Below are 22,689 nucleotides of genomic sequence, written 5' to 3' on the forward strand. Positions count from 1 at the left end.
GTCCTTCATTGAAAGATCTCAGGGCAGTTCACAGGATAAAAATACAGAAAGCCCAAATAAATAGCTAAACCAGGAGCAACAAAACAATAACATCCCCTCCCACAAGATACATCTAAAAGGCAGCATAATATGAATCAGCTCAAGGCCTGGTTAAAGAGGAACATCTTGGGAGTAATGTAGTACCTTGGTTCTCGAACCTAATCTGTTCCAGAGTCTGTTCGACTCCTGAAAGTGTTCAAAAACCAAGGCACAGCTTCCAATTGGCTGCAGGAGCTACCTGCCGATTTGTTCGTCAACTAAACCATTCAAGATGGTTTAGTACCACTTCTGAGGTACCACTCTTCTGAGGCCAAGGACTACAGCAGGCAATGTCTTCTGACCCGGAAGATCCCACAGCAGTGGATAGTGACTCCTTGAGCAGCAGTTCCACCTCACCTGAATTGTCCTCTGAGCTTGGGGAGAGGGTGATGGTTGAAGCCAGCCCAGGAGGGAGACCACGGGCAGATCCACCACACACATTTAAAGCACATGACTTCAAAGGATCTTAGGAAGTGTAGTTTCCTCCTATAATTCCCAGTACACTTAGCAAACCACAGTTCCCAGGATTCTTTTGGGGAAACCATTGCTCTAAATGTGCACTGGGTGTGCTTAAAATGTATTCTGTAGCAATACCCTTTTAAGCCTTTACCTCCACTATGGTCCTAATCCAGATACCCGTACAGTGGTACCTTGGCTGTCAAATGTAATCCATTCCGGGAATCCGTTCAACTTCTGGAACCATTAGAAAACCAAGGTGCGGCTTCCGATTGCCTGCAGGAGCTTCCTGCGCTCAAGCAGAAGCTGTGGAAACCACACCGGACGTTCAGCTTCCGAAAAACATTCGCAAACCGGAACACTCACTTCCGGGCTTGCAGCGTTCGGAAGCCGATTTGTTCAGGAGCCAAGCCGTTTGACAGCCAAGGTACCACTGTATTGATCTAGTCTCTCCTGCATTATTTTTTTTAGAGATCAGACACACAAGGGTTAAATATGTGAATAATGTTGTATCTAATTTAGTGCTCACATCCTCCAGCTCAAATTCAAGAAAGGTACTACACAAAGGTACTACACAAACAGTCTACGAAAACTCCAACTTTGTGGATGTGGCTTTCTTTTCTTTTCTTTTCTCTCTCTCTCTCTCTCTTTCTAAAAGTGACCATAATGGTTATGCAGAAAATTACAGCAATTGTGCATTATGGAATGGAAAATTTAAGTGCTGACCTTGTTACAAGTCTGCAATACTTGTATATGCTTCTGAAATAGATGTTAGAAGAGGAGTGCTGAATTTAATTGAATGAACTCAGTTCAGTTCACTTAGATTAAATCTAAATTTTCAGTATCCTTACTGACTGGTGTCCAACATTATCTAGGCTTTAAAATTTATTGAATGATTTTAATACCCCCACTCATATATTTCTATATGCATTTTAATTTTTATGTACATTTTAAAATGAAATGTGCATGTACTTGCATCCACAGAAGCGGGGATTTCAATTCTGAATTGTAATGATCTCATAGAAATAACCTCCAGGGCTGCTAAACCATGTGGCTGGTCAAGCCCAAAACAGGTTTTGGTGGGTCACACCGAGCTTTATTACTGAACAAAGTCAGCCTGAATTTTAAAACAATGGAACAATTCTCAGGCATAACAAGGGCTTTCTCAATTTGCACCATGGTTACTAAATGTGAGGGAAAGCGACTTGCTAATACTGTATACACACAGAGAGAGACATCACACTTTGAAACCTGACATTTTACAGCTAGCAGCTATTTCTCTAAGGACAAACCGGTGCATGTTATCATTACTTTTTCTGCCAGTGAAAAATATCACAGGAACACTCATGATGAAAGAAGTGATGTTCTAAATGCAGCCCAGCTCTGCAGAGGCATTTTGATATGATTATGTATTACTCAGGGATTTCCCAACCCAAAATGGAAGCAATAACACAAACGGCAGCCTGATACAACTCTTTAATTCTCATCTAGCACATAGTGTGTACACACATTGGGTTGTCCTCAAAACCCAAATCTGCCACATTCATTTCAGCACCCAAGATACCTACTCCCAACATTTCTGCTTTCTCAGGCTATCCTACCTCACAGGGTTGTTGTGAAAATAAGTTAGAAGCGGGGGGGAGCTCTTTGGATCCCAATCGTCTGGGGATACAGATAAGATAAAGTAAGACTGAAATGAATAGGCTAGACTCTCACTCTCACAGAAGTTCTGTGAATGGCAGAGCCCTTTGTATTCGGGCAATTTTCTGCACTACAAAACTGAATATTTACAACAAATCTATCATTACGTTGAAGGATTTTCAGAAGTTTTCAACAAGCTTTGGGCAATGGTTTAGGTAATGGATGGGAAACCATGTCTTCCCAATTCCCTTGCTGCATCTTCCCTCTGTGGTCTGCTACCACCACTGATTCCTCTTCCTCTACAAAGCTTCAACCACCATGTCCCACAAAGCTACCCAGGAGGACTCACAACAAACCCAGCACCTACAGGTGCCACAGCAGCAGGATGCTGCAAAGGAGCCTCTTCCTACAGCCACTGTCGAAGAGCATCTATAAGAATGGCCAGCAGCATGGACCAGACACAGAGTGCAATGGCTAGAGCGGCCCTCTAGAACTCCGCTCTGGGCCTGCACTCCGTGGCTTAGTGGCACACGAACAGAAATGACTGCCTTCTAATCATGCATGTTTCTTCTTCCAGCGGCATTGTATCTTGCTGCTAAGTGGCGGCCCTTTTTCATCTGACTGCTGCTGTTGCTGCTTACTCTGTGCCCTGTACTGAATCCTCGCAACTATGACACTTTGTCACAGAGCCAGAGTTTAATGAAGCACTTGAAGTTTCATGGCTGCAGAGCTTCAGCTTTGAGGAGGGATGCCTTTCAAGGCTACATTATGGCAGCAGACAATATCAAAAGAATTTAAACAGAGACGCCGAGTTCTGCCTGTCATGGGGGGTGGGGGAAAGGCTCGTCATGTGCGCATGACGTCACACGTGCGACATACACGTGTGAAGTCATGTTTGTTGGGAGGAAGCCATGGGGCCAAGCAAGGTCCTCCACTACTGTGGCGAGGCCCAGCGAGGCCTGCCACCACTGCAAACAGGACTGGCAGACCTGACACCCACCTGTCAAAGTTGGCCCGTGAGGTGAGGGGAGTTAAAGATTTGGCTTGCCAGGTCAAAAAGGTGCCCCACTCCTCGGCCACTGCTTGATCTGACAAGAGGCTATACAGTGGTACCTCGGGTTAAGAACTTAATTCGTTCTGGAGGTCCGTTCTTAACCTGAAACTGTTCTTAACCTGAAGCACCACTTTAGCTAATGGGGCCTCCTGCTGCCGCAGCACCACCACCGCACAATTTCTGTTCTCATCCTGAAGCAAAGTTCTTAACCTGAAGCAATATTTCTGGGTTAGCCGAGTCTGTAACCTGAAGCGTATGTAACCTGAAGCGTATGTAACCCAAGGTACCACTGTATTTGAGAAAAGACTTTGTCTTCAGCTACATGCCGAGGAAGAACTCCAGAGTGGAATTTTAATGGCAGAGAGTGGACGCGTAATCTGTGAGTTATTTATAGCCGCAACCTGCATGCAAATGGTGAACAGCGGGAGTTGGAATGTGACTTTGTAAACACTGCAAAGACTGAACAAAGGAACAAAGGAAGATAAGAACTAACTCTCCCAGCACTCCGGGTCTGAGACAATAACGATTATGTAGGACTACACATTATGTAGCTATCCGATTATGCCGGATTTACGTATAAGCTAAACAAGCTATAGCTTAGGGCTCCACTCTTTGTGGGGCCCCAAAAAAAATTAAAGAAAAAAAATGGATGCACATTTCCAAAATATAAGATAAATAACAAATAAAATAAAACCTACATACAGCAACAGCAAAATCATTTTAAGTTAGAGCTTAATAATTATTTCACTATTAATATACTTCTTCTTAATTGTATTTCACTATTAATATACTTCTTCTTAATTGTATTTCAGTTCAACAATTTCTTTGATAAAATACATATTTTGTTATGTGCAAATGGCTTTAGATACCTATTAGGTCCATAAATTACCATATAGCATATATTCAACACAAAAAACAGCGACAATTTGTTGTTGACAAAGGACAGCTGGACATATAAAGGCACCTATTACCTTCAGTAGCTTAGGGCCTCATCAAACCTAAATCCAGCCCTGACTACACACATGAAATGGATTTTATATTTTTAAGAAATAACCGAGGTGCTGTCTGTAAGGAGGCAATGATGGCCGGCTATAAGAATGGACAACCACAAGTGAAGGATAAAATGGATATTAATGAAGAGGTGATGTGGCTACAGGAGGAAAAGATGGACATATGTTTACAACAGGAGTGGGAAACCTGATTTTTAAAAAAAGAAATTGTATTAAATTAAAGTAATTTGGTTGGATTGGTAAGAATCTGAAAAACTAATAAAAATAATTTGAAAGAAAAGGTGCCCCACCTTTAGAGGCTAAGAACAGATTCAAATATAGGGGAAAGAACCCGACAGGAATGCTTCTGATTATCTGTGAATATATTCCCTCTGCTTCTGGAGCCAAGTGGAGTCAATCCTCTACTACAGCCTTTCTCAACCTGTGGATACCCAGATGTTGTTGGCCTACAACTCCCATCACCTTTAGCTAGCAAGGCCAGAGCTCAGGGATGATGGGAGTTGTAGTCCAACAACATCTAGGGACCCACAGGTTGAGAACCGCTGCTCTACTAGGAAGCAACACCTTTTGGCTTCCTCACGAGGAACCAAGGTTCTGGTGAAGCAGCGATCAGGCTCATAAAGGGTGGGGAAAGTCCTTCCCTGCTGCAAACCATGATAGGAATTGAGGAGGTGCTCTTAAACTATAATGGACTCAAAGGGTTCTAGGGCTCTGCTCTCTGAGGCAAGCATTCTCAGGTGACTGCACGACGATACTCTCTAGGATGCAGTGCCACAGCTAGAATTGCATCAGGTGATCTAAGTGCTCTTACAGATCTATACAGACAGAGATAGACTTTCAGGTAACTTGGTCCAGAGTTGTGAGTTGTCAGATAAGGGATCTGAGAGAGCGGCTTGGTTAAGGCCACCTAGGAGGTTCACTGCAGAAGCTAGATGTGAACTGGAGACTTCCTGAATCATAGCTCACTCTCTTAGCCATGCTGTTACTAGCAATGAGAAAACTCTGATAGGTACAGAAACCTCACAGGAAGGTTTTTTTTGTTGCTGCAGCCACTTCCAGATAAGTTTTGCAAAAGGATGTCTGCATCAGTAGAAATGTGATGGTGCTAGCAAAGTCACGATGAGCCAGGACGAAACTTTACTTGAGTTCCTAATGAGTTCAGGAGATGGGAGAAGAACTCATAATAAGTTCACTATTACAAGTCCAGCCAATTCCAGAGTTTGCGACTATCATTTGTCATTAATCATATTTTACCGGCATCTGTACATGATATGCAATGCATTAATTTTCCTATAGATTTTTGTCTGTGTGACCACACTTCTGATGCAATTGTTACTCCTAAGCAACTATTACAGAACATTTATTTGCAGTTAGAACAACAATAACAACAACAGTCAGGCAATAGAGGGGCTTACATTCCATCCTATTTATTAGCAATGAGAATAAAAATTAATAATGATCAGGCCACAGAGAGGCTTATAATCCATTCCACCACCTTTACAAATTGCAGTGCAAAAGTATGTCTTTCCAATATCACTAGATCAGAAAGGACCAGAGCTATGAAAGATATGGATATTGAGCTAACTCACAAAGACTTTTGAAAAGCACTCGCTTGATCTGAAAAAGGGCACCTGCTAAAATGAAGCCTCTCTCATGTGCTCGCCAAGGCTTTAACATCATGGTCTGTTAATTAGGATTAGTAAAAGTCAAGGAAGAAAAGAAATACCTAGTCTTTGATTGTTCAATAAGTACCAAACCAGTGACAGATTCAACTTTCTGGCTTAGATCAAAATCACAGCTACAAATACAATGGGAAAGTACTGGTCTTTTGGAAAGAAAGAAAGAAAGAAAGAAAGAAAGAAAAGTCTGCATCATCTACTTTTCAGCTAATTTTTTAAAAAAGATCGGCATTGTTCTGAAGCTGTATGTTAATTGCTAGTTATAAGGCATGATTATATGCCTTCTGCTTTCTTTTGATGTTCTCATCAATCTATGCAAGAGACTTTTCCCCCTTGACTCTCCTGTGAAGAACACAGGGCAGCACAAATGGAGACCTATCACAGAACAAGCGTCAAAAGAAACCCACAATCTTCCTCCTCACCTCATTGTGTAGAGGAGGGTCCCGTCATCCTCAAGGCGCAAAAGCTTGTTAGGAGTGGTCATGTTGTGGGCGATAGATTTTTTACCATTGTGGAAAAAGGTGTCCGGAGTCCAGATCTTACTGGCAAGGAGGTTGTTCAGAGGCAGGCGTTGCATGGGACCTTTAAATTGAAGCCTTTCGTCTTTCCAACTTTGCCGGAAGAATACATCAATAGTATATTCCTGGCGTAAAACAGAAACCATTGTATAAGTGCCGTAGCTCATAAGAATGAACCAGTCCTCCAGCTTATTCTAGCAAATAGCAGCAGGGGACATTTAGAATCACAGCATTGCAACCTACCATTTCGGTGTCTGACACAGGGCCAAAACTGGTGACAAAGATGTCTGTTTTCACCTCTGTTATTCTCTCTACAACAAAGAAATGTAAACAATTAAGACTGCTCCATCAGCTGGCAATTTGCATTGAGGAGCACCTAATCTTATGGCAATAGCAAAGCAAAGAAGGGTTTTGCCTTTCAGTGGCATCCTGACTCTTCCATTTAATGCTATGCAGCTTCTGGGCAATTACCATATTGTTTCTGTGTTGAGGACAGCACTGTTGATGCTAAAGATACATTGCAGAAGTACGTACAGTGGTACCTCGGGTTAAGAACTTAATTCGTTCTGGAGGTCTGTTCTTAACCTGAAACTGTTCTTAACCTGAAGCACCACTTTAGCTAATGGGGCCTCGCTGCCGCTGCACCACCGGCATGCAATTTCTGTTCTCATCCTGAAGCAAAGTTCTTAACCCGAGGTAATATTTCTGGGTTAGCGGAGTCTGTAACCCAAGGTACCACTGTAGCAGCAGTAGATCACCTCTGCCTACAAGAATAATGCAAGCAAGGAAGTCTGGCAATTCAGCAGGCCTAAGTACATGTAGGGGGATGCAGGTGGCGCTGTGGGTTAAACCACAGAGCCTAGGGCTTGCCGATCAGAAGGTCAGCGGTTCGAATCCCTGCGACGGGGTGAGCTCCCGTTGCTTGGTCCCAGTTCCTGCCAACCTAGCAGTTCGAAAGCACGTCAAAGTGCAAGTAGATAAATAGGTACCGCTCCAGCAGGAAGGTAAATGGCGTTAGTCATGCTGGCCCCAAAACCAGAAGCGGCTTAGTCATGCTGGCCACATGACCCGGAAGCTGTACACCGGCTCCCTCGGCCAATAAAGCGAGATGAGCGCCGCAACCCCAGAGTCTGTCACGACAGGACCTTTAAGTACATGTAACTAGGTACACGATGTGGAGCTCCTGAATGTGTGGGCTGCTTCAATAGATGTGCAAAGAGGGGTGCGGACACAGAGGTGCCCTTCCATTGAAAGAAAATGGGTCACTGTACACACCATGTTTCTGCATGCCTGCATTAGCAGCCCAGTCCCCACAACCATCAGAAGAATGAATAAAATGAGTGGTGTTTAGCTCTGGTACAAAGAGGACATTAATTATGTCTGCCCAGCTTCAAAAACAGCTGGAATGGTAAAATTAAATGATAACATTTAACAATGTCAAATTTCACAAGTGGCTGCATTTGTTAGTATTCACGTGGTAGTACTAAAAACTGATGCTCTGATCTTTTTCAACACTGCTTAAAGCTCATTTGGGGTTTTTTTCCCCCTCTCCCCTTAAGGATTCTATTCTATTCTTGCTTGCTTCGTGGAATGATAACGTCATAACAAAGCCTAGGTCATTAAGGCAAACGCGAGTTTTGCCAACTATTCAGCTTAGTAATTTAGATATGGTATATTGATTTTACATGACAAATCTTTTCAGATATCAGGAAATCCTAGAAATCTTGGTGATGTTTTCTTGGTAATGTGATCACAACCTGGGGCTATTGTAACACTATCAGATATTTAGGTTATTGATTTACAAGATAGAGCATTCTGAGATTTGAGAGGCAACTGATTAGCAATTAACCAAAAACAGATACAGTGGTACCTCGGGTTACAGACACTTCAGGTTACAGACGCTTCAGGTTACAGACTCTGCTAACCCAGAAATAGTACCTCGGGTTAAGAACTTTGCTTCAGGATGAGAACAGAAATCGCATGGTGGCATTGGGAGGCCCCATTAGCTAAAGTGGTACCTCAGGTTAAGAACAGTTTCAGGTTAAGAACGGACCTCCAGAACGAATTAAGTTCTTAACCCGAGGTACCACTGTATAGGGAATATTCTATAAGACTTCTATCCAGATACTGAAAGGAAGGACCTACTCTGTAGGTAAGTGTGATGACCCTGGGGTCAAACTCCACTTTTTCAGTGGATGAGGATCCTCTTCAAATGAAAAGGTATCTCTCACCAAAGGCAGAGCTAGATATTGGGATAGATCCGTGCTTCCTATTTAAGGTTTATTCTGATTATGGTTGCTGGTAAAGAAACATCTGAGCTTTTATGAAGTCTCCAGCCTGAGCCTGTATGGAGCTGTCCAGAGTATCTGACTACTCAAACTATTGAAGGGGTTGTGGATGGTTGTGAGGGGCACGGCCTTGACAGTGGTGGCACCTTGACAGCTGAACTCACTTCCTGTTCCTGTTCCAGTAATGCCTAGTGGCCTTTAGGAAGTGACTGAAAGCATTCATTTACTGGGTCATTTTGCAACCTTTGACAAGTCATTCTATTACTTGGTCTCCACTACATTGTGGCTGGTGTTGTTTAATTGTTCACTTCTCATTTTTTGTTGTTGTATTGCTTTAAATCTATATTGAAGCATCTCTGAAAATGTGAGATATAAATAATAAACAGTATGGCAAGAGGCTTTCATACGGACTTGCAGCAAAGCCACTATAACTTAAAATCAGTGTTCTCCTCCCACCCTCCCCAACTTCCTTGTCTGGTTGCAAGGCCAACGTACACACTGAGGAGGTGATCTGACTTCTCTGGGTCTGCTCTGAGAAGGATGCAACGGATTACAAACTCTGTGGGCCGGGGATGCTTTTTCTAACTTGAAAATGGGGAAATCTTTAACATACAACCAGTGAGAAAACAAAAGCACCAGGGGGGTTTTGTGGCACTCTTCTGCTACTTTCTAGAGATCTCTTAACCATCTCCCACTGCTCCCTAAACACATCTTTGGTCATCTCTTACTGGGACATGACTGCATGCTGTTTTAAGCATTTGTCCCTACAATGGCATGCTTGTAGGAACATCTGTTGTACCTCCCAGGCCTGGACGAAGCCTGTTATCATATCCATCCAGCAGGCCGTCCAGAATCCTAGTGAAGATGGTGATGTTATCATTGGTATCATATTTCCCTGAAGCTGTTGGCATCTGTGAGAAGCTGCGAAAAGGGGGGGGGAGAGTGGAGAAGACACATCAATAAAAACTGGGAGAGACAGCTAAAGAGTTAAAGGTTGTGCCATCGATCTCATAAGCATCTGAGACTGGATAGCTTAAACAAGGACTGCAGGAAAATCCAATGGCTTGGTTGCTCTTGGACTTTGCTTGTCATGCACACAGGTGCCCCATAACATGCATAACACATGAGCATGATGCACTGCAAAAAGCGTGATTCACCCTATTGTCAGGGCTTCTAGGTACAATTTGTTTCCTCTTTTCCAGGAGTAAATCAGAATCTCCTGGCAGGTCCGGTGGTGCCTGGTGTCCATTGGAACTGATAGGGTGGAAGGCAGGGAGGCCAACAGTAGGTGGAGCTAGAGCCGATTACAGACAGAGCCATGCCCTGATTGGTTGTAAGTTCAAAGGCAGGTGGGGGCCAGCTGAGGATGCACTGAGATTGCTGGGGCAATGTCGCCTTTGTTCAAATGGACCAGCCTCTGCTGGATAGATCAAGGAGTAATTTGCAGCAGATAAGCAAAACTTCTGACTCCCAATTGTTTAACAACAGTGACACCAAAGCATCTTCCCCTCCCTCCTTTTCTAAATTAAGCGGGTGATATCAGGGATGGAAGTTTGGGGGAAAACTGGAGAGGGGTTTTGTGTGAAAGGGCTGTGCATTCAGTTTTGGTATTGAAAACAAATCCAGTTTGCTCAGAGGCTCCTTAATTCCAAAAGTGTGTTGCCCCACTCAGCCATTCTTTTCCACCTGGTTAGTAGATCTTGGGGTTCTAGCAAGAAAACAACTAAACACCACAGACCTGAGATTTGTTCACCCTTCTTTATCCCTTTCCTTTTTTGCCACCTTTCTTTGTTTCTCTAATAGTTCCATAAATGCAGTGCTTTTTTTCTTAAAATATGTTTAGGGGTACTCTCATTTTGACTCAAGAAAATCACCATTTTATAGTTCAGATCGGGGGAAATAAATACAGTAAATGGACAAAAGTACACAGAATCACAAAATGTTTAGGGGTATTTTAACCCCCAGAAAAAAGCACTGCATAAATGCATATGGTGTGGGAAACTGGCTTGTGGACTGTTCCACTTCTGACTGTTGGTGGTCTTTTTTGGGGGGGGGAGGGGCTCACAGGATTGAATGTTCCATTCACACATAGAGAGAGAGAACATAGGAAGCTGTGTCAGACCATTAACCTATCTAGCTCAATACTCTGCACTGACTGGTAATGACTTTCCAGGATATAAGGAAAAGAGTCTTTTCCAGCCCTTTCTTGGGATACTAGGGATTGAACCTGGGATCTTCAGCATTCAGAGGCTGGGTTAACAACTTGTTCCTCAACCTGATGAGGCTCATTTGACAAAATGGAGCCTTTGGGGTCATCAGCCCAGTCCTGTGGGATTGCTATGTCAAAGCAATTCAGCAGGTTCCTTCTGTTTAGACCAGGCATGGCCAAACTTGGCCCTCCAGGTGTTTTGGGACTACAATTCCCATCACCACTGACCACTGGTCCTGTTAGCTAGGGATGATGGGAGTTGTAGTCCCAAAACAGCTGGAGGGCCAAGTTTGGCCATGCCTGGTTTAGACCATTAAATTCCACCTGAAAGTGTTTCTATTCCTCCAGGCTTCTGCGGGCAACTAAGAATACATCTTTCCATTAAGGCTGGTTTCTAATTTTATTATATATACAGTCATACCTCTGGCTGCAAATGTGGTCGTGTGGGAGGCACGTTCGCAACTCCCAGCGTTCACAGCCTGAAGCACCGTGTCTGCGCATGACGCAATTTGGCGCTTCTGCGCATGCACATGACATCATTTTGTGCTTCTGCACATGCGTGAGCGCCAAAACCGTTCCAGTACTTCTGGGTTCAGTGAAGTCCGCAACCCAAAACCTCGCAACCCGCAGAGTTTGTAACCCGTGGTATGACTGTACAGATATTTACATGGTTTTTATTGTATGGTTTTATGTGTGACTGTTGGAAACTGCTCTGAGATTTTTTAAATGAATAGTGGTATGTAAATTTTTTATATAAATAAATAAAATAAACCGCTGGTCTTCAGCTGGTGGGTTGGAACCCACAAGTGGGACATGGCTTGATCTGAGGTGGGTCTCAACCAGAACACTACCACCCTGCAAATGTATGGTAAAAGATTAAGAAATGGATCCCCAAATGCTGGTTAGGATTAGAAGTATGTCCTGGGCCTGAAAATGTTGAGGACTACTGGAATAAACCAACACTTCTCCCTGATAAGAGGGTTTTCTATGTGCCGGGAATATTAGAGATACATTCAATCACATGAATCCACACACATAGTTTGAAATAGTACAGTCCACAGACAGGTTTATCTCCCACAAATGATATTTGTAAGCACCAGGCCTCACATTCTAAGCCAGAGGGCAGGAACAGTCTTTCTATAATCTCTGTAAGGTGATGACAAGTCTCTTTCTCACCCCTACTCAGAACAACTTTAAAAACCGTCATTTTTTTTCTGCTTTAGCGTTACATTTCCCACCAAATTCCTAGACATTCTGTGGCACCCATTGCCTTCCTCTTCTGCTACTGCTGGACAGACTCCAGAATCTGAGATGAGTAAATGGAAAACATTTGCAGACATTTGCAGATAAGTAGCCAATGGGTCAAAGGCCTTCTTCCCGAAGTTGATCATGGTCACCGTCAACGCGCCGCTTTAATTAAGTTGCAGCCAGAGGATCAAATTCCGCCATCTGCTACACAGAGTCTTTAGCAACATTTTAATCCTATGAAATTGTTATTGCGAGCCGTGATGGCCACAATGTTGTGTAATGCCGAGCAAAACCATAATGGAAGCTAGATATTCGGGGATCCAGTTCCATGGCCATTCTCACTTAACGTGGACAATAAATGCCACTGGGATCGAGAATGGAACAGGGACTGCCCATAGCTCCTGTAGGCATGGAACTGCCACCCTGGCATAATTAGTGTTCTTATTTACAAATGATTCAGAATAACAGTCACACTCTAGTGTTACACATAATATAGTAAAGGTAAAGGGACCCCTGACCATTAGGTCCAGTCGTGGCCGACTCTGGGGTTGCGGCACGCATCTTGCTTTATTGGCCGAGGGAGCCGGCATACAGCTTCCGGGTCATGTGGCCAGCATGACTAAGCCGCTTCTGGTGAACCAGAGCAGTGCACGGAAACGCCGTTTACCTTCCCGTTGGAGCAGCACCTATTTATCTACTTGCACTGGTGTGCTTTCGAACTGCTAGGTTGGCAGGAGCAGGGACCGAGCAACAGGAGCTCACCCTGTCGCAGGGATTCGAACCACCGACCTTGTGATCAGCAAGTCCCCGGCTCTGTGGTTTAACCCACAGTGCCACCTGCGTCCCTACACATAATATAATACTACAGCAATCCTTAGAGGAACCTTAGAGGTGAGCAATCTTAGGCCCAGGGCCAAATACCACCCTCCAGGCCTGTCTGACCCTTGGACTCTCCCAAGGCCACATGCCCCTCCAGCCACACCTCCTACTCTCCCCCAGGCCACACCCCTCACACATAACACCCTCCTGGAGTATTTTTGCCAGGCTGGAATGTCTCCTTGAACTCTGATCATTACTCTTGCTTGTCTACCTGGAGGAGAAAGAGATTTTGAGAAACTGGTCTCTCGGACGCTGCCAGAGCATTGCACCTCCCTCCCTAAGCTGAATGGAAGCTTCCCAGGCTTTGGGATGGAGTTGTGAGGGGAATAATAATAATAATAATAATAATAATAATAATAATTTATTATTTGTACCCCACCCATCTGGCTGGGTTTCCCCAGCCACTCTGGGCGGCTTCCAACAAAGATTAAAAATACATTAAAATGTCACACATTAAAAACTTCCCTGAACAGGGCTGCCTTCAGATGTCTTCTAAATGTCAGGTAGTTTATCTCTTTGACATCTGGTGGGAGGGCGTTCTACAGAGCAGGCGCCATTACCAAGAAGGCCCTCTGCCTGGTTCCCTGTAGTTTTGCTTCTCGCAATGAGGGAACCTCCCAAAGGCTCCCTCTGGACCTCAGCGTCCGGGCAGAATGATGGGGATGGAGACGCTCCTTCAGGTATACTGGGCCGAAGCCGTTTAGGGCTTTAAAGGTCAACACCAACACTTTGAATTGCGCTCAGAAACGTACTGGGAGCCAGTGTAGGTCTTTCAAGACTGGTGTTATGTGGTCTTGGCGGCCACCCCCAGTCACCAGTTTCGCTGCCGCATTCTGGATTAAGAGATCCTGCAGCCCTCCTCCCTCGTTCCCAAAGCTAGGTAGAGGTGCAAGAAAGAAAGCTACCTGCTGGCACTGCTGGCACAAATCCTGCTTGCATTCAGGTTCTGCTTGCGGTTTTCACAAAGCCATATGTGTGGTCAGTGTGAGAATAGGATGCTGGACTAGAAGGGTGTTTGGTTTGATCCAGCAGAGCTTTTCTTATGTTCTCTCTGGCAATCTTACACCTGTGTATAAGCATTTTTCTCTGCTCCGTTAAAGAACTTTATACATGCCTGGAAATTAACATTCACAGTCTCATTGAATACCAAGAACGATGGATTGTATGGTCATCTTAAATTCTAACTGTTGTCAAAAGCGTCTGCAAGATTTCTTTTGGCCATCATGGCAAAAGCTAGGGGTTTGCTTAGAAATTTAGAAACAGTGAATGCAGACCAGTGACAAAAGCAGCTAATGTACTTACTGTTCCACTGGCCAAGCTGAAACCCTTTGTGTAATTTCTCTTCTCTAAGGGCAGTAAAAGGACGCCATAAAGCATTTCCCCAATGGATTTTTTAAAAACTGAAATTGTGTTTGTCTTCAAGGAGACGTTAAGACTAACAAAAGCCTATGATTCTTGTCTAATCCAACACTCTCCTGCTCCCGGTATTTCCTGGAAGCAATTACATCCTGTTATGTAATATAATATAGCACTACATTGAAAAACTATCTAAAAAGAAAGAATCCAATGAGCTTTTTAGAAAGGGAAGTCTGCATTGTTTGGTACCTGGCCGGCTGACACTTCTTGGGAAGTGTGCCGGTGAATTCTCTTTCATTACACAAACTATTTGTGGTTTGTAAAGCTTTGGTGCAATTTGAATTCTGCCTAAAGCTGCTTATAAGGAAACAACTTGGAGAGAGAAACAGAATAGGGAGAAGAACTGGAAGCCTAAAATGGTTTCTAGTGATTTCCAGTGCCCAACTGGACATCATATGCAAGCCTTGACAACAAGTAACCACAGTCTGTCATTGTCTTCTCTCTCCCTCCCTGTCTCTCTCACACCTGTTTGTGTAATCTCATAGTAATAGGGATGGTGATGCTGAAAAATTGTGAATGATTTAGCCTTCCATGTGAGTGATGTGAGCCTCCCTCCCACCCTGACATCAGATTTTATTTTGCTGGGCTTTTCACCTGCCATTTTTGATGGTCTCAGTGAAGCTGAACTGATTGGACTATTAAATTGTTTTGGCAAGAGATGCAATTTGCTTGATTCAGCATATGTTTACCTGCATGAAATATGTGCTGTTTGCATTTTTTTTATTTATTTAAAATTCCAAGCTCAGAAGAAGAAAAGAGCTTGGCTCTGTCTAGAATCTGATTCCAATGTTTCATAACTATTATGGGTTTTCTCTGGGGGAAAGCATAGCTCCATTTGTGAGTGAGTCCCTGGAATGTGTTGATTGGTAGTCTGAAATCTCATCTCTTTGTTATGTTGGTTGGCAATAAAATGAAAGAGTACATTTTTTCTTATTGTGCCACTTGAAAAATCCACTCTGGGCCACTTTAACTGTTATCTAATTCTTTTACAGAAAGCCTTATTGCGTAAGACACAAGATGCAACTCACATGTAGAGCATTACATAAAATGGTGTCTTTTTCACAGATGCCCTCCCCCAACTGGCTATGCTTCCCCAAGGATGACACCCCCTTTTGCACAGGGAGTGAAATGCATGCATGCGTGTTATTGAAAAGCAACAACATGAATTTGGGAAACCACTTGCGATGGTGACTGTTGTAGTGAAGCCATCACAGGCTGTGTTTTGACATGTTATTAATCAGGAGGTTACTCTGGTGTCACAAGCAAGTGGCATGTTATGATCTGTGGTGTGCCAAAAGCTGGCAACTATCTTCAAAGGTCACACTATGGTAGCTTCACCACATTGGTCACCATCCCAATTGGGTGTCTATATCCACATCAACCATGGTAGAGGTGAATCATTTTATCCAGAGTAGATTACTCATGGATTAGTGATGGATGTTTGATCTCTAGCAAAATGGGCATACAACTGTTCCCCAAAAAAGTATTAGGCACATCTGGTAAAGCAGATTCCAAAACTGTCAAAGCAATCAGATGTCTCTATAATTTGGGAGCACTATGACAACACTGTATGCCAGAGCTCTCTCCCTGAGCAGGGAAGGCTCATCCAGAGTTGAGAACTCAAGGACTTTCTAAGAAGCTTCAGGATTCAGTGCTTAGCACTTCCTCAATACTTCACCATCCTTGGTCCCACTGCCAATAGTTCCAAACAAGAAGAGTGAACCTACCATGGCTCCCAGTCTTGATGGCTATATAATGCCTCTGTGATCAAAGGCACTATGATTCTGAACATGGTGAGCAACAACTGCAGGAGAGGGCTATTGGGGTTGCATCCTGCTTTTGAGCACCCCATCTGACCAACCGATATGGGAGAGTATTCAGTCAAGCAAGAATTTGTGTTTGCCTTTGTCTGACTCATGCTGGCAGCATATTGGCATGCTGAATTTGTGAAACTACAGAAAAGGATATGTATTATATCTGTATCCTCCAAGAAGCTCAGAGGGGCATTCTGCTGCACTATGACCCTAAAAGGTAGGTTGGGTTGAGACCTCCGGGGCTGATTGGGTATTAAAACCTAGATTCCCCACATCCAAATCAAACACTCTAGGTACTGCACCAGACTAGTATGTGCCCTAGTTCCTTCTTTCCTTTAATACTTCTCTGTTCCACAACTTCAGAAGTACTGAAATAGAAAGCGATCACCAAAGTTATTGGCGGGCATGATTTATGTGGCTTGATCAGCAACAAAATATTGGGAGTTATTAGCTACTGGGAGAGTGTAGAGCTTTTCATCTGAAATATTAAAAAACAACAACACACTGGTGAATGTTCTGTGGGAAAGAATCTTACGTCAACGAGGGTTGCCCTTAATGAGCTCCTTCCATTTCTGTAATTAAAACCGATGGATTAGTTTTGACATCGAGTGAAATGTAGCTCCTGATACAAATTCTCCTTATCATTGATGGCTCTGGGGTGCATGGATCTCACCCGTGGAAATGGAGATCTCTGAGAGTGTCTCTTCACAACAGGGAGACTGAGTTTTTATGATTCAGTCCCTTTGTAAATTTATTTCCTGGTCTTGGAAAAGAAGCAAATCTAATGAAGAAGGAGGCAGAGAGAATACTTTACAATATCTTCATAAAGAAAGGGTATGGCATGAGGCAGAGAACCATTTTAAAGAAAGCTGAAAGTGCTTTCAGAGAGAACCATTAGCTGTCATGGTGTACAGACATCTCTTCCATTTGCCCCCGTTGCCTCAGGTCAAATAGTGTTTGCAGGTTTTTAAACAATACAAAACCCTTAATCAGAGGCCAAAGAGGAATGTGCAGTACACACCAAGCACAGCATCACTAACTCTGAAGAAAATGACTGTGGGAAGTCAGTGGGAAGTAGTGGAGCAAGGAGACTCACGATAAAATCCTTCTCTGACCCATGAAGCCAGTCACTGCCTCTCAGTTTAAGCTACCTCACAGGGTTGTTGTAAATATAAAATGGCAGGGGAGAACTGTGTATATTTCCTTCAAACCCTTGAAAGAAAAACACAATAGCATGTAATATATATCCCTATTAACGTCAGCAACCGTTCTCTGTCTTCAGCTTGCAAAAGTGACAAAAAAAGTACGAGTACAGTAAGGAGGGAGGGACACTTATATGTGAAGTACTTTGAATGACTCACTCAGCTAGTGCCTTCCAGTTAGTTTGGATTACAGTTCCCATAACGCTCGACCACTGGTCATGCGCCTGGGGCTTATGGGAGTTGTAGTCCAAAACAGCTGGAAGGCACCAGATTCGGGAAGGCTGTTCACCTCATTCACTGATGGAGGAAAATGGCAGAGTATTGGCCTGTTGCAGCATATTGTCTTTGCTAAAGACTGGCAGATGCCTCTCCCATATTGAAGGCTTTGAGCTATCCATCGCAATTGATCTCTTCAGAATGCCAGAATAATATTTGTTGCATATCAGTGCGGAACACACACTTCAGAGCGTCCCCATCTATACAATGTCCAGCTCATGTCAGGGTGGAAAGTCCGTGATCTGAGTTGACACATTATAATACATTCACAAAACTGTCTCCTATATTTGAAGTGAGTGAGGGAATATGCAAAGTATCTTACTGGGGCATATCAGGAGCTCTCTGACTTTGGAAAACAGATATTGGGTTTCCTTGAACTTTTCTAGCAGAGATGAATGGTGGGAGGGGGGAGTTCCCCCCTCTTCCCAATTCTCAAACAATGTAGGTGCAGTTGCCACCACAATTTCATGTGTGTATGGATATTCCCCACTTAAAACATTTATTGAAATGTATCAGTATAGGTTCATGGGTTTGAGGGGAGAGCAGCTTTGGGTGTACAGAAAAGGGGAGGGGGAATAACCACCACACCTGCTTAAATTTGGATAGTTCGGTGTGGGTTTCAAGTATAGCCAGTGCGTCACCTAGTAAATTTCTCTTCTTCAAAATTAAGGATTTTCAAGATATATATTTAGTAGCATTTTGAGACTTCTGTCCCGATAACAAGATACATTGCGTATGTTTTGCTACAGTATTAAAACCAAAGCTGAAACTAATTTGGGAGGAACTTTCTCCATTGTTACAGCTTTGGATGGATGTTGCATTAATATTTTTTTAAAGCCTTTTGAAGCATCACTATGCTGCAAATTAACAACGAACTTTCTTTTGGCTATACTTCCTAAACGTTTATTTCCCCCCAGGATTCATATTGTACTTCTTGGCCAAAAATTGCTATCCAAGTGGCTGGCAAATACTTTAGCTGCATAGTATCCTATGAATAAAAGAGGCCTCTCTGAATTCTACAGTGACTAGGAAGGCCATATATTGAATCTCTTATAGTACATTGGATTTTAGTTTACTGCTTTTACAAAATGCACCGTAAAACAAAAAGTAATTACAGAAGTGCCTGGTTGTGACAAACAACAACTCTAGGTGTCAAATGGCTTTGCTGAAAATGCTGCTTTAAATTATGGGACCCAGCCTTATGAAGATCTATAGGGCCTTTCTGAGGAATCCCCAAACATTTCACAAGCTAGTTACAAAACCGCAGCTAAACGAGGACAGAATTTCTGTGCTTTATTATGCACGTTTTCCACACATCCCTGCATTGCTGAGAGAATTGAGCATCAGGACAGTCTACAGCCAACATTGCAGTGAATTAGGAACTTTACCCCTGCAGTTGGTTACAGGGATTTGTTCGGTGAGTTTTACCAGTTTTAAGAACTGCTTTGCTGCAAGGATAAATGGCAGAATGCAGAAAGGCTGCCTATCCCTGCCGGATTGGTCTTGTACTAAAACGTCTGCTTTTGTTACCGTTCATTGGGAAAGCTTTATCCTGAATCATACAAGAGGGCTAATTTTCCTGGTTCTGGCGTCTGCATCTGATTGTGTGTGGGTTTTTGTTTTTTTAATAGAATTAGAGAATGAAAGAAGATACAAGGCCAAATTTCATCTAGAAAATGTTGGCTTGCATTTAAGACTCATAATAGCTGAAAGGATGCAGATAGATAATTTAGTCCACTCTCCTGCTTTAAAATAGGATGAGCTATTCTGAAGGAGGAGGCTCCAAGTGGGAACTTTGCAGATGAGCCACCAAGAGCTTTGCAAATGGGACAGCCTTTCTGGGATCACCTGAGGATTCTGGGTAGTGGTGTTCTCGCTGCTAGCCAGAATCAGGAACCACAGGCAATTCAAGGTGGACAGTCTAGCACCCTTACTGAGCATGCTCCTGGTCTCAGGTGACCTCAGAAAGCCAATAATTTGCCACTGTGTGCTCTAAAACTCCAGATCTGCTGCATTCCTTCTCTTTGGGAAACCTGCTGCTGAGGGCAGCACACCAGTCCACCCCAGTTCCTTGCCAGATCTTAAGAACTTGAGTGCCTAATGATGCTCATTCTTCAAAAGCACATGGAGAGGTGCAAGCTCCCTGTCTCGAGAAAGCTGACCCTATTCCTGAAGTGCCTTTAAAGGGGATTTGAATCAGCGGAGCTTGGTCCATTGGGGCAAATGGGGCACTGCACTTCCAGCCTCCTCTGTCTTCCCTCAGCTAGTCTCCACCTTCATGGCTTTGCCTGTCATTGACTTAGCTCTACCTGCTGTTGGTCTCTCTGCCTTCTGCCCTGCCAGTCCAAATGGGCACCAGTGACCACTGATTTGCACATGGCCATGATATAAGCAGAGCAGGGTGTGGGAGAGTATTTCACATTTCCCTTTTCTGCACTTTCCCTGCCTTGCAGCAGCAACCTTTTCTCGTGTTCTCCAGTGCAGAGATGCACAGCAGCCTGCAATTCTCTTATATGGGCAAGACGTGGACCTTCTATTCTAAGTGGGATGGAGAAACAAATAAGCAGAGATGTTAACTTTTTCTCATCCCTCTTATTCATCCTTTCCACTTCTTCTTCTTCATCACCCTCCCCAAAGCTGCTATTTGGCTTAGTGAGATCAGATTTACTTCTCTTTTAAAATATTTTTTTATCATGAATCTTCCCTTCATCAACATACTATGGTGGGATACAGGGCACCCATTAAAACCACCTCCTAAATCATAAAATAGCAGTTAACAGATACTAAAATGCAACATCCAATGAAGGAAGAATCTTAAAAACACACACACACACACACACACACACACAGAGAGAGAGAGAGAGAGAGAGAGAGAGAGAGAGAGAGAGAGAGAGAGAGAGAACAGATGAAATACTCATCAATTTGCAAAACTTCAAATACCTGGGCAAATAAACCTTAACTTGGCACAGAAATGCTAACAGTGTCAGTGCTTGTTATACGTGTAAGGGCACTTCCACAGACAGGGCACTACCAACTTTATTTCTTAATATCTAATTATATTTGCAGTCCAGCACTTTAACACTAAATGTGTCTGGTCCAAAGTCCAATGGCCAAGGTAAACAACTATTATTCCCTCTACTTTCTGCTGTTCTTTTTTAAGAATTGGAAACTTCAGGCAAACCTCCCTTCCTTTTTTCCCCCAGCCCTCTTGACTAAATAAGCCCCTAGCAATCATTTGTTCAGTACTCTGTTCAATATAATAATGAAGCTAAACAACACAAATACTGACAGACGCATGAACTGCAAAGCAGTAGAACCTGTGTCCTCATGTCTCTGGAACCTTATATAAAAGCAAAGACAGAGGGCCGATTTACAACTCATGTGACACACACAAATCAGTTTTAGGCCTGTTTTGTCGGACCTGACATCCTACCAAGAGTCTTGGGAATTGCACTGCTATGTTCTACCTCCCCAGCTGGAGGCAGTATGACTGACTGCCAATTGCTGGGCATCACCAGTGGAGAAGGGGTTGTTGCTCTTAGGTCCTGCTTGCAAGACTGTAATGGAGGTGCTAAGATGGAAGCCCCTGCTGGAGATCGCTAACCTTCCGCACAGAACTACAACTCCATGAGTGTCCTGGGCAGATAAGCTTACTTGGCCTAGCCTTAGGGTGTTCATGCACCATACTTTACAGAGGATAGTCTCCTTTTAAAGAGCGGTCAGAGGACAAACCTCTATTTGAAGGCATCAAGTTTTTAAAAGCCCTGTCTGGGTCCAAGAACCAGAAGCTGGGAGAAGAAGGACCTTGAAATTGCCAGTCCACAATCAGCACCTGGACAGCACCCGGGTCACCTTGTCAGTCATCCTCACAATGGCAATGTGCATTTCTCTTTAAACTATAGGAATCAAATGCTTTTAAACTTTATGCACAGATTTCTGTCCTTTTTATTGATGGTGTATCAATACAAACAACCCCAAGCAAGAGTGCTAGAGGTTGGCTTTAACCTCACTCATTTTTCCTTTCACTCTTGTCCGCTGTGATCTTGGGAGCTATTGGAGAGGGCTTCCTTGGACAGCTCCTATCTTCCTTTCACATTTCTGCTCTGACAACCCTTATTCTTCACCACCCTGCTTCTTAAACTACCAAGTAAGCAGAGATCAGTGTCCCAACTGCCCAGGCAACCAGAACAATATGTCACTTTCCATTGAAACCAGTGATCCAGTGTAGCTCATCCCAACTCCTCCCAACTGGGATATACCCTACTATGAGTTTCTACTGTGTTCTGGCCAATTGGCTTGTTTTGTCTACTTTTGTTTTCCGTTTCTTTTGTGACTTCATCAAACAAAAATCTGAGGAGACAATAAAATACAAGGAAACCTTTTTGTTGTTCTGGTTCAAGACAAGGTCCTGAGGTCCAAGTATTTGCAACATCTGGCTTGGTTGTTATATAAAACATGAAACTTGACTAACCTATATTACATGGTTTTTATAAAATAAGATTTCTACAAAGCTCTGAGGAAAGGACAAGGGTGCATTAAAAAACAAAAAACACCCCCCCCCCAAAAAAAATCTCAGTACATTTCTGGTTAAGATTGATGTTCCACTGAAATCCACCGGGGTTGCATTGTTAATTGCAAGAACACAAGTTTTCTCCTTTCCCTACAACAATCAAGTAAGAATGTAGCAACTCTGGATTTAACCTCAATGCTTGCCTGTATAGCACAATGCTAAAGCATTCCCCCCAATGGGTTCACCAAAAGTGTTGATTTGATTCCCCCCACCCCCCACCCAATTTCTCAAATGCAACTTTCAGATTCATTCAGTAGTAATTGTTCAGCGTTTCTATTGCACCTTTGAGCGGTTTTTCTTTCTTTCTGATCTTTGCAACCATTTTATAGGGTGGGCCAGTATATTTCAATA

General features: G+C 43.3%; 2 protein-coding genes across 3 annotated transcripts in view; one reads left to right on the plus strand and one right to left on the minus strand.

The window, feature by feature from the left end:
- Positions 1-22,689, minus strand: part of GABRA5 (gamma-aminobutyric acid type A receptor subunit alpha5) — a 71,011-nt gene that overhangs the window by 43,395 nt on the left and 4,927 nt on the right. For both annotated transcript variants that reach the window (XM_028727834.2, XM_028727835.2), the window contains exons 3-5: positions 9,524-9,645; positions 6,680-6,747; positions 6,341-6,561 (exon numbers count right to left, since the gene is read on the minus strand). In XM_028727834.2, the coding sequence (XP_028583667.1) occupies positions 6,341-6,561; positions 6,680-6,747; positions 9,524-9,645 (411 nt within the window). The remainder of the gene's footprint in view (positions 1-6,340; positions 6,562-6,679; positions 6,748-9,523; positions 9,646-22,689) is intronic.
- GABRB3 (gamma-aminobutyric acid type A receptor subunit beta3) overlaps positions 1-22,689 on the plus strand; it is a 198,258-nt gene that overhangs the window by 36,576 nt on the left and 138,993 nt on the right. The gene's annotated exons all lie outside the window — the stretch shown is intronic.

This window comes from Podarcis muralis, chromosome 4 (assembly GCF_964188315.1).
Source record: "Podarcis muralis chromosome 4, rPodMur119.hap1.1, whole genome shotgun sequence".
Taxonomy (NCBI): Eukaryota; Metazoa; Chordata; class Lepidosauria; order Squamata; family Lacertidae; genus Podarcis; species Podarcis muralis.